Source organism: Ursus arctos, unplaced genomic scaffold (genome assembly GCF_023065955.2).
Source record: "Ursus arctos isolate Adak ecotype North America unplaced genomic scaffold, UrsArc2.0 scaffold_15, whole genome shotgun sequence".
NCBI classification, from domain to species: domain Eukaryota; kingdom Metazoa; phylum Chordata; class Mammalia; order Carnivora; family Ursidae; genus Ursus; species Ursus arctos.
Window position 1 is genome coordinate 32,979,035 of NW_026622819.1, and position 12,092 is coordinate 32,991,126.

Consider the following 12,092-nt stretch of genomic DNA (forward strand, 5'->3'; position numbering starts at 1 on the left):
GAATTTCGAAGAAATTTTTTCATAGATCCCGTGCTGTCCTGAGTTGCTTGCTGCATACTGCTTGAAATTGAGGAAATGGGTGGATTCAGATAAATGTGGTAACCCTCACTTTTAAATGCTTGGTATCAAAACTCAGGGACTAAATAAATGCTTGATATCAATATTTAGTGGTTACATGAAAGAGAATCTCGTGCTTAATTAAGTCTCCGTATAGATTTAAAAAGCTTTAGGGTACTAGTTTGGGTAATTAATAGGCGTTTATGAAATCTTTTGGGAAAATGCTTTCTGATTTTCAAACATGTAGGAATATACCTATTGTATATTTAGAAACTGCCTATAGGAATATTTTTTGGTCCTTAACTATTGATCTGTTTTAATGTAGATTAGCTTTGCAAAGCGCTTGCTATACAAGCAGCACATTAAATTAGTAAATAAATGTTACTTGGTAACTAGTATGCTTTGATAAAGGGTTTCCAGTATCCTAGCAGATAATCAGTCACTTTTATTTTCGAGCAATGTAAAAGTAGAAGCAGTTGTCTCTTTTATCCAAAACGTTACCTGGTGACTTACCTGTTGAAAAACAGGAACACAGACTATTTTAGAAGTTTTAAGATGTGCTTTCCACATCCTAACCTTTGTTTTTTGGATTAAACAGAATATAGAGCTAAAGTATATTATGTTGTATGTCTTTATAATTATGTGAGATAACTTAATTAAGTAGTTAGAAATTATAGAACTAGATGTCCATTGGGAAAATAGTTTAACACATAAAGCGAGCTGAACTTTTGTTGGCATACCTCAATTAACTATACTAGTAATTAGTAACAAGATAGTTGCAGATGTGATCAGTGACTTGGTGAATTCAAGAGGAGCATAAGTAAACAGCTTTAAATTATGCTTATGTTAATAAAGGATGGATCATTTTTTGCTTATAACAAACTCAGTGTAAAGATAAGGAAACGATCCCGTTCCTGTTTCCTGTCTTCGAAATATACATAAATCCCCCTCAGTTTCATATTTTGCATACTTTTATTGTTTATTTTATTGTTAGTGGTTTGGTTTCCTCAGTGTTCTTAAAGCATGCACTATAATCTATGGCTTGATGTGCAAAATTTTGATTGTTATTTGTCCTCTGAATTATTTTGTTTCCATTTGGAAAATAGTAACAGTAATGCCAACCTGCTAGGTCATGGAGATAAATGTTAGAGTCCCTGCCTTCAGGGAGCTTATTGTTACATTGGGGGAGACAAGAAGGCATAGTCACATGTGACGGGTTCAGGGCTGGTAGAAGTCAGCACACAGTCTTGTCTTATGGGAATGCCTGCTTGGGCCGCTTGTTTATGATGGAAGAGACAGGGATGGTTTCCTGGAGCATTCACCCTGCAGTGCCTCCCAAAGGAGAAGGAGTTAGCCTGGAGATGGGCATTCCAGGCACAAGAAATGAAGCATACGCAGGCACAGAGGAAAGAGAGATAGCAGCATGTTTGGAGTACTGCTGGTAGGTTATTATGGCTGCTGGATTGGGTCCAAATAGAGGAGTGACAGGAGATGTAGTTGGAAGAGTTAGGAAGGGCTGACCAAGTGGCACGCACTTAGGCATCATGGACAAGGGCAAGGGAGAGAAAGTGATGGAAGATGAACCCCAGATCATGTAGTTATTTTCGTAAATCCTGTGAATTTGGATTTTATCTTGAAAGACCAAGTCATTTAAAGAAGTTTAAACCAGGATCAGATTTATGTTTTAGAGTGATGACTGGCAGGGTAGATTGGAGTGGGATGAAACCTCTGAGGTCTAATGACGAAGCTGCTGGAACAGTATAAGCAAGAATGAAGAGTTGAGTAAAGGCAGTGATAGTGGAAGAGGGTTAGAGATGTGAATAACTTTAAGTAGGCAGTATCAACAGGCTTTGGTGACCAGTGAAATATGGGAGTAAATCCCAGCTTTCTGGTTTGGGTGCCTACACGATTGGAGGTTAATTATTAACTTAGAAAAATATAGAAGGGTGAGCACTTTAGGGGTGGGAGGAGATATCAGACATATTAACAGGTTTACCTGTGGCACACCTAGTATGAGGGAGAACTGAAGGTGATCTTTAACCATGTCTTCAGATGTTACCTTGTTTCCCAGAGAGGTGGTGTGAAATTATAGAAAGAATGTGGGTCTGGAAATCCGAATTAGATTCCAGCTCCAGTTTTGACATTTGCCAGTGTGATGAAATTGATTGGTCACTTTATCTTTGGGCCTCTTTCCTCATCTGTGTAAATGTGGGTAATGGTAACCTGCTTTACAGGGTTGTGACAAATAAGAAAAAACGGTAAAAGCACTTTGAAGAGTATGCCTTCTACACATCTAAAATAGAATTAATCTGTTTCTATTTCTAGATTTTACTGAACTTACTAAGCTAATTTTTTAAATAGCAAAGCTCAAATGACATAAAAGCTGAAATGACATGCAGTGATCAGTAAAGAGATTCAGTAGATCTCTCCAGAAGCATCTATTGCTATCATTTTCTTATTTATCCTTCCCTGTCTGTTCTTAGCATTTTTGAGTCACCATGGTTTTGGAAGAAAAAAACAAGAGGCATGCAGTACAGTGTCATGCCATTTCTCTTAAACTCTTTAAATACATGAAAATTCAAGAATCTGTATGTGTTTGTTAGTTTTTTTTTTCCACTGTGGCTGCATCGTGTTTCGGTGTATGGGTATGCTGTAATTTACCTATATCGATACACATTTAGGTTGTTGCTAGTCTTTTACATTACAGACTGTGCTGTAATAATCATACTTGTGCATGTATCTTTGTGTATGTGTTCAAGAACAGAATTGCCAAGTCAAAGAATATGTACATTTTAAATCTTGGTGTATGTCATGAAATTACCATTTAAAGAAGCTATACCAATTTATATTTATAGCGAAAAATTATGCACTACTAAAACCACAAAACCTTTTTATTTAGGAGTATCTCTCAATATTTGAGGAGTTGAAAAGGAGTTTTTGTACCAACACTAATTCTAGATCATAAGATCTAATTTTTTCATCTTATAACATTATATAAAAAATAAACTTTTTTGTCAGGGAAAAAAACACAACTCAAAGTTACTTAACTAGTATGGAGGTGCCAACTAGGACCTCATCACTGAGGCCTGTTCTCTGGCGCCTTTTCTCTGCAAGCATCATGGTCTCCCTTGAATCCTCCCTCTCCTTCCCTTATTCTGACTCTCCCTCAGCCTGCCAGTCCTTCCATATCCTTCTCCACCTAGCTTATTGCCCCATTTCTGACTTCTCTGTCTTATCTTGTCCTCCTTGTGTACAACTTGAATCACTTTTTCTTTCATGCTAAGCATAGTCCCTTGGCTTTTGAACTGCACTTGCTCTAAGAAACCTTTTTAAAAATCCTGCCTCTACTCCCTGCTGAGGACTGTTGGAAAAAATTCATATTAGACCTTAAATTAGGCCTTTTGATGTCTGATTTATATCTTTCTTTGCCAAATTGCTATTCTAGACCTTCAGTCCAGTACTCAAGACCCTGCCCGCACCCCACCACAGCAGCTGACATATGTGTCATCTGTCAAAACCTTTCCATCTTCTTTACTTCCAGGCCTATTTGGAAGAATTTCTGTACTGTTTTCATTGATTTGCCTCTCATCCCACCATAGTCGGGCTTCTAACCCCACCACCATATCACCCACACTGTTCTCACTAGAGTTAGTATAGTCCCTGTTGTTGTCCTACCTCACATCTCTTCAGTTTGGCACGGTTTATTGCCCTCATCTTCCTGAAATTTCTTAATTTCCCTCAGTGTTCTCTCTTCTGCTTCTGACTATTCTGATTCTCTTGTCTTTGCTGCCTCATTTACCTGGTGTTTTAACTGTGTTTCGTTGAGTTCTGTCCTTGATTCTGTTATCACATAACATACTTAGAGTTTTAACCACATCAGAGGTTTTTATTGCCACCTAAAGTAACTCCTAATCTGTTTATCAGTCCGCTCTCTATTTGGCTTCAGATTAGTCCATAAAGCTGTTTACCAGACTTTTCCACTTTGAGTACCTTCAAATCAACGGATAGAAAACTAAATTTATAATCTTTCCTAATACACTGCACTCCAAACCTACTGGGATTTCTGTGTTCTTTATTCTGGGTGGCATTCTAAGCCAGAGATCTGGCAGTCATTACTGATACCTTCCCTCCTTACTCCTCACCCACCATGTTGTTTTATACTTCTGTGCCTCTGTCTAGAATAAACTTTCCCTCTTTCCTTCTCTTACTCCATTCCAAGCAGAATACTCTCCTCCTTTGGTGCTGCTGCAGTACATTTTCCATTGCCCTTTTTTCTGAAACAGGCCTTCTGTGGTACATTTCAGGTGCTCGTTTCTGTGTATTTCACCTTAAATACTCTGGCCTGTGATAGAGTTTTTAAAAAGAAGGACAGTTTATTTCTCTTCATCACCTAGCACACGGTCAGGCACATAGTAAATGCTCAAAAAATGCTTGTGGAGTGGATGGTGATGCATTTCCCAAAAATAGAGATTGATTTTGATTTTTACCTAAGAGAAAATACACAACTTTTTAAGAAATGTGAAAACATGACACAGAACTCAGATCCATATTTTATTTCTTCCTCAAAGCACAAACACAATTAAAATAATCACTGAAAACTTAATATTTCCACCTCTAGAAGAGTCTTTTGGATATGGTAGAAACATCTGAATTATAAATTCAGATCTTCCTTTCAAGAAGGTGCTATTAGAATTAACCAAAAAGAAAAACTTTATTTGCTTTTTCTGTTTTTCTTCATTTGTCAATATAATTTTTTTCTATTGTAATAGGTGAAAAACCTTTTGAATGTCCAAACTGTCATGAGCGATTTGCTAGAAATAGCACCCTCAAATGTCACCTGACTGCGTGCCAAACTGGAGTAGGGGCAAAAAAGGGAAGAAAGAAGCTTTATGAATGTCAGGTATGTGTGAGTGTATTCTGTCCTTAGCAAAGGAGTAGTCTGAAGGGTAGCAGAGTATAGAGTAAAAGTATAGAGCTGATAGTTTGGAAAGACTGAGAGTAAAGAACATCACTGTCTTGATTTTAGAAGGAAGATTAGAATAGGATGTTTTTTTACTTAACCCTAGATGACGCCAATGTCAATAAAATTACATCCTAAATAGGGGTGCCTGGGTGGCTCAGTCGGTTGAGCATCTGTCTTCGGCTCGGATCATGATCCCGCGGTCCTGGGATCGAGCCCCATGTTGGGCTCCCTGCTCAGCCGGGTGTCTGCTTCTCCCTCTGTCCCTCCCCCTGCTCATGCTCTCTCTCTCTCAAATAAAATCTTTAAAAAAAAAAAATTACATCCTAAATAATAGATAATCTGAAATTGTGGTTATTCTTAACTGTTGAGCAATTATTAGAATTCGGGAGTGATGCAATGGGGGGGCTGACTAGCTGTGATCAGCTCTTCTTCCATGATTAGTGTATATATAACACAAATAATGTAGTTCTAAATGTTAATATTATGGAAGAAATTATAATATTGGTACTTTATATTTTTTGAATTTATATGACATAAGCAATGAAGGCAGTGTTAAAATGTTTCCCAAAATGTATTTAAGTTGTTAGCTACATCAGCTAAAAGATCAAATAAAGAATTATGAAATCTTAGACCACATTATAAATATCATGTAACATTTTTCAGAAAAATTCAAATTTTTCCTTACAGAGAATAAATGCGTTCATATTTTCCTCAGTTTAAATATTGGTAGTATTAAAACCATATATTTGCTTATTTCAGGTCTGTAACAGTGTGTTTAACAGCTGGGACCAGTTCAAAGATCATTTGGTGATACACACTGGAGATAAACCCAACCATTGTACTTTATGTGACTTGTGGTTTATGCAAGGAAATGAATTAAGGAGGCATCTCAGTGATACTCACAATATTTCAGAGCGTCTAGTAACTGAAGAAGTTCTTTCGGTAGAAACGCGTGTGCAGACGGAACCTGTGACATCAATGACTATTATAGAACAAGTTGGGAAGGTGCATGTGTTACCATTGCTTCAGGTTCAGGTGGATTCAGCACAAGTGACAGTGGAGCAGGTCCATCCAGATCTGCTCCAGGACAGCCAAGTGCATGATTCACATATGAGTGAGCTTCCAGAGCAGGTCCAGGTGAGTTACCTAGAAGTGGGTCGAATTCAGACTGAAGAAGGTACTGAAGTACATGTGGAGGAGCTGCACGTCGAACGGGTAAATCAGATGCCAGTGGAAGTACAGACTGAACTTCTAGAAGCCGACTTGGAACAAGTGGCCCCTGAAATCATGAACCAGGAGGAGAGAGAGCCCACCCAAGCAGATGCTGCTGAGGCCGCCAGGGAAGATCACGAAGATGCTGATGGTTTAGAGACCAAATCAACAGTGGATTCCCAAGCTGAAAGGGCAGGGAATGAGAACAGAACACCTATGCCTGTTTTAGAATGAAATAACAAATGAATATATTTTTAAATTTATGTGTTGGATTTTTGAACTGATGATGGGCAGTGTGACTGTCCTTAAACCAAGAGACAAGTGGACCAAAGTTGAAGTTTTTCATGTTGTGCTGAACTGTTTCTGTTGAAACAAACTGATTTCCCCCCACTTAATGCCACAGAGGAGGGATCTTGCCCATAAGTGAATGGGGAGCTTTGAGAAGTATTATTTCTGGAAACTTAAATGGATTATATTCTTATTATATAGTTGGGTACGAATGTATCTATTTTCATTGTGATGAGGGTTCTCCCTTCTCTCTTTCCCAGGTCACATCCTTTCTCAGATTTTTTCCATGTTGTAAAATCAAACGTAAAATCATTAGAATACAAATTTATGTATTCTAATGCATGTTAGAAAATTGAATATATAGGAAACACAAGGCTGCATGAAGAAAAGTACATTGTTACTGTGCAGTTAAATTTTGGCTTCCGGCTTTCTTTAGTTTGAACAACCTTCTTGTCTATACTGATAGTCACAGATGTCATCTCTGCAACAGAAACAGAGTGGTGGTGGCAAAATTTCTAGAATGTAAAAAACAAAAAAACCCAACCACACCCATGTGCCTTTTCAAAACCAACTGAACTTCTATAAAGTGTGTCTGGTTCTTTCAGAGTTTGTGTTGTAAGGAGCAATGTAGGCGATGCTGTAGAAATTTTATGTTTTTGCTTATAATGGCAACTACCAATTCTTTTTCTTGGTAACTTAGGTTGAGAAATTTCATTTAATGGCAACTGAAGGGCCATTTCCAACTGGGAAAATTGATTTATATCTGTGGTAAACTTTTTTTTTTTTTTTTGATAAAAAGTTGCACTAGTATTTTACCACCAGATGAAAAAAAGATGGGCATCATTTAAAAATTAATGTATTTAAAATAAAGTACAGAAAAAAACATGTATATAATATATCAGGCTTTGTTTTGAATGAATCTTTTCCCCGATCCTTAATGTAAAGAGCTGTGCTATAACTTTTAAAGCCATACAAATAAGAGTGCTAAACTGTGGACTTAAAAGTAGGTGTGTAAATATTTTTAATCAGTATTACTTGGAAAATAAAATATAACATCCACATAAAATAAACCAATATGCTATTTTCTTTACCTGTTAAATATTGGGAGATATTTACATTTTTAAAGTAAAATTTAAAATTATGTGTTCATGACTCTTTTTTTTTTCTTTTTGATTACTAGTGTAGAAGTTGGTTTGTGGTCAGAGATCTTTTCTTATTTTTAGTAACATGACTGATACATTAAGATCTACATTTCTCAGTAGGCACCTCCAATCCCAAAAATCAGTTCAAAAGAATGGAAGAAGGAAGAGGTTGGTATTTGCAGTTCTTCCATGGTAGGGCACAACAGCCAATGGAATTTTTTAAATAGAGCCTATTTTTAATATACTTTCTCCACTCAACCACTAGTATGTTAAAATTTAAAAGATCAATTCAGGGAGCCTGGGTAGTTCATTCATTAGGTGTCTGCCCTCGGCTCAGGTCATGATCCCAGGGTTCTGGGATCGAGCCCCACATTGGGCTTCTTGCTCAGTGGAGAGCCTGCTTCTCCCTCTGCCTGCTGCTCCCCCTGCTTGTGCGCTCTCTCTCTCTCTCTCCCCGTCAAATAAATACATAAATAAAATCTTAAAAAAAAAAAAAGATCAATTCAGCTTATCCTCATTTGGTAATCCTAATATTAAATGGTATCACATTTATGAACTATTTGAAAGAGAATGGCTTCCCACGCACTGGAGAAGTCAAGGATTTAGAACAGGAATAGGAAGTTGAGTTTTTAAGATCAAAAAATTGTATGCAAAAAAACATGCACATTTCTGTCCTGCTTGGCTGTTGGGTACTTACTACAAAGCTTACATATATATATTTTTTCTTTCTTTGAAGTCAAAATACTGATGATAAATTAATTATATTACGTGGAATTTTCAGTTTGCCACAAGATGTTCATGTTCCTAAGTTAGTTGTAGTTTTAAAAGAACAACCTGACCCTGTTTTCAAGTATGTAAATTACTAGTTAGTATCTATTGAATTTTGAATGCTGAAAATAACTCACGATGTGCCCTTTAAGCCAAGGTATGAAGTGGGGTTTATTTTTAAACAATCTTTCAAGACCTCTGACCACAAGGTAGAGATCAGGGACAAAGGCACAACAAGGTGTTAAAATTAACGTTTGAGTTTTCAAATTTGGCAAGCCCTTTCAAAACAGGCCTGAGGGCCAGGTATAGTTTATTTTACTTTCCCCAAAAGGTACAAAGGCTGTATCAATGTACCCTGAATGCTACTAATTTGATTGCAGTAGAGTAAAGCTACCCACTGGTGATAAACCTTATGTTGAATAGCACTTTGTAGTTTGCAAAACATTTTATTACATATAATAAGACAACTATGAAAAACCAGGATGTATATTTAAGTACCGAAGTGAATATTTTATTCCTCCCATTTTACTCCTAGTGGGGTTTTTAGGTCTACAGAGGTAGCTGGGCCTTAGAGTGCCAGCCACTGGTCATCACTGGAATCCCAAGTGCACTGCAGAATGATAGAGCCTCCTCTGTCTCCCCTACTCCACTGTTCAAACAGCAGTACTTCTAAACTCCCAACACCACCTGGGTGTCCCCGTCACTTCTGACACCAGCCAGCATTAGCATAGGCTCCATAAGTTAAGTGATCAATACCACAAGACAGTAGCCAAAAATGAGGCATCCAGGATACCTGTACTTCTGCCCTGCCAACTACAGTTGAGGGGTTCCTACCCTTGTCAGGTTCAATACACTGAAACAACTTGGAGATGAGAGCACTGCATTTATGAGTACAGTTTTATTATAAAGGGTGCAACCCAGGGATGTCTGGCTGCCTCGGTCGGTAGAGCATGCAACTCTTGATCTCTGGGTTGTAAGTTCTAGCTCCAGGTTAGGTGTAGAGATTACTTTAAAATCCCTTAAAAAAGAAAAAAGAAAAGAAACCACCTAGGACCAGCCAAGTGGAAGAGATGTCCAGGACAAAGGGAGTGGGGGGAGGTGGGCAGAGCTTCCATGGCCTCTTGATGCTCTACTCTCCCTGCACATGGATGTGTTCACCAACCTGGAAGGTCTCAAGCCCTTAACCTTGTTTACTAAAGATGTCATTACCTAGATGTGATTGATTACATCATTGGCCATCGATGATTGAACTCACTCTCCAGCCCCCCCTTCCCTGGATATTTTGGGGTGTGGCTGATCGTCCTAGCCCTCAAATCATGTGGTTGTTTCCTCTGGTGACCAGTGCCAAGATCACCTCATTAGCATAAACTCAGGTATGGGCAAAAAGTTTATCACAAAAGATGTCACTCAGGAAATTCAAGGATTTTAAGAGCTCTGTGCCAAAAACCAGGGAAAAGACTGAATATATATTTCTTTTATTATACCACACCTACAATCTGATTCAAAGGAGAACTAAACGGAACCCTAATAGGAATACATTTAAAACCCAGAAGTCTTTTGAATGTGTACGAAAACAGAAGGCTCTTAGAGCCTTTCTAGTTTAAAAAGGCTGCCATCCAGGGCACCTGGGTGGCTCAGTCGGTTAAGCATCTGCCTTCCGCTCAGGTCCTGATCCCAGGGTCCTGGGATTGAGTCCTGCATCAGGCTCCCTGCTCAGAGGAAACCTTGCTTCTCCCTCACCTTCTGCCACTCCCCCTGCTTGTAGTGCTCCCCCCCACCGTCAAATAAAATATTAAAAAAATAAAAAAAGGCTGCCATCCTCATACACTATTGAAAGTGGGAATATTTTTGTGGAAACAAATGCTTCTGTTTCTGCTACATTCAACTTGAAATTAAAGATTTCGAGACTGGAAGGGGTCTAGACTATAACTGGAATAAGCCAACAGTACTGAGGCCTAAACGCAGATAAAGTCTACACCAGAAAATTAAGTCCGTTTTAATGTACATCTTCAATTTAACATGGGTTGTTTTAAACCCATGATCAGATAAATGGTCATTAATGTGTTCACATGGAAATAATGTTTTATAACTATGCCATGCAAAATTAAAAGGAAATGCCTGACCTTAAAAGTTTAGCCTGATTCTGTTGGAGAAAACTTATTAATAGCTTTGCATTCATTAGGTTAACTCCGTGTTAGTTACATTAGGAGAGGGGGAACCTAAGCTCAATCTTTCTCAGAAATAATGTGCTGAGGTGTGCTACGGCTCTTACACAATTTGTCATAAAAGATTTATTCTTTTTAAGATTTTATTTTTTTGAGAGAAAGAATGAGTGGGTGCACGCGCACAAGCAGGAGGAGTGGCAGGCAGAGGGAGAAGCAGGCTCCCCGGTGAGCAAGGAGCCCGCCACGGGACTCAATTCCAGGACCTGGGATCAGGACCTGAGCCAAAGGCAGACGCCTAACCGACTGAGCCACCCAGACGCCTGCTGTCATAAAAGATTTAAATGAGAAGCAGCAGGAATTTAAGAAACCCTCACCACCACCACCACCAACTGATAGGATCCTTTGTAGTTGGAGGCCTAGAAGTGTACTGCTTTAAAATGTAAAAACAGGGGCTGTCATTATAAATGTATCCTGACCTTATGGGGATATCTTAAAACTTCTCTGTGTTGTATAAACATTACTTCATTAATCCTGTCGACATGGTAGGTAGGAAGGCAGCCTGTGAATTCAATATTTTTTTCTTCTCACCTTTCCTAAAACCTAATATCACATAATTATTCACCTGAAGCAATGCCCACCTTGATGGGCATTGTAACCAAAATACAGCCTCGGATTGAAAAATCTCATGACATAATAGCATCATTTATGAATCACGTATCCTATGCTGAACATTTAGTATTTAATCATCTCAGTGACCTCCTGAGGTAAATATAAATGGGGGAAAGTAAAGGATGGAGGAGATGAGGAACCGCTGGTAAAGGATGGAGCCAGTATTTGAAACCAGGGAACTTGACTCCACCGACTACAGTCTTGATCACTGAAATACAGTTAACCTTTGTATGAGGTCTCTTTGTGGTTGACAACACTGGATTGCACATCCATTTTCTTTTTGGAATCCACGTCAGCCCTTGGTGAGGTTTGGGGTGCAGGGAACAGGAGATCAGAAAAGCTGGCAAAGTACATGCAGCAAATTGTCTTTTGATGTCTCCTTGCCATCTCTTTGCCCTGAGATGACACCTTCTTGGCAATGGTTCTCCAACTTAGTGTGCATCAGAATCTTGTTAAAAAATACACGTTGCTAGACCCCCACACTCTGAGTTGCTGATTCAACTGGTCTGGATTAGGGCCCCCAAAATGGCATGTCTAACAAGTTCCCAGCTAATATGAACACCCTTACTCCTGGAACCAGGGTCAATTGGGGAACAACGGGCATAGGGCACTTCAAGGAAGCACAGACGAGTAGCCAATGGAGTGGACCTTTCTGATGGTCTCTTTTTTATAGTGTAGCCAGGTGTTACTCTAAAAATATCTTGTTACCTATTGTTCATGTTTCTTTTTTTTTTTTTAAAGATTTTATTTATTTATTCAACAGAGACAGAGACAGCCAGCGAGAGAGGGAACACAAGCAGGGGGAGTGGGAGAGGAAGAAGCAGGCTC

General features: G+C 38.7%; 1 protein-coding gene across 9 annotated transcripts in view; it reads left to right on the forward strand.

Annotated features, from left to right (window-relative positions):
- ZNF131 (zinc finger protein 131) overlaps positions 1 to 7,663 on the forward strand; it is a 28,926-nt gene extending 21,263 nt beyond the window's left edge. For all 9 annotated transcript variants that reach the window (XM_026506898.4, XM_026506901.4, XM_026506902.4 and 6 more), the window contains 2 exons: positions 4,827 to 4,957; positions 5,780 to 7,663. In XM_026506898.4, coding sequence (XP_026362683.1) covers positions 4,827 to 4,957; positions 5,780 to 6,466 — 818 coding nt within the window. In that variant the 3' untranslated portion in view covers positions 6,467 to 7,663. The remainder of the gene's footprint in view (positions 1 to 4,826; positions 4,958 to 5,779) is intronic.
- Positions 7,664 to 12,092: the final 4,429 nt, after the last annotated feature.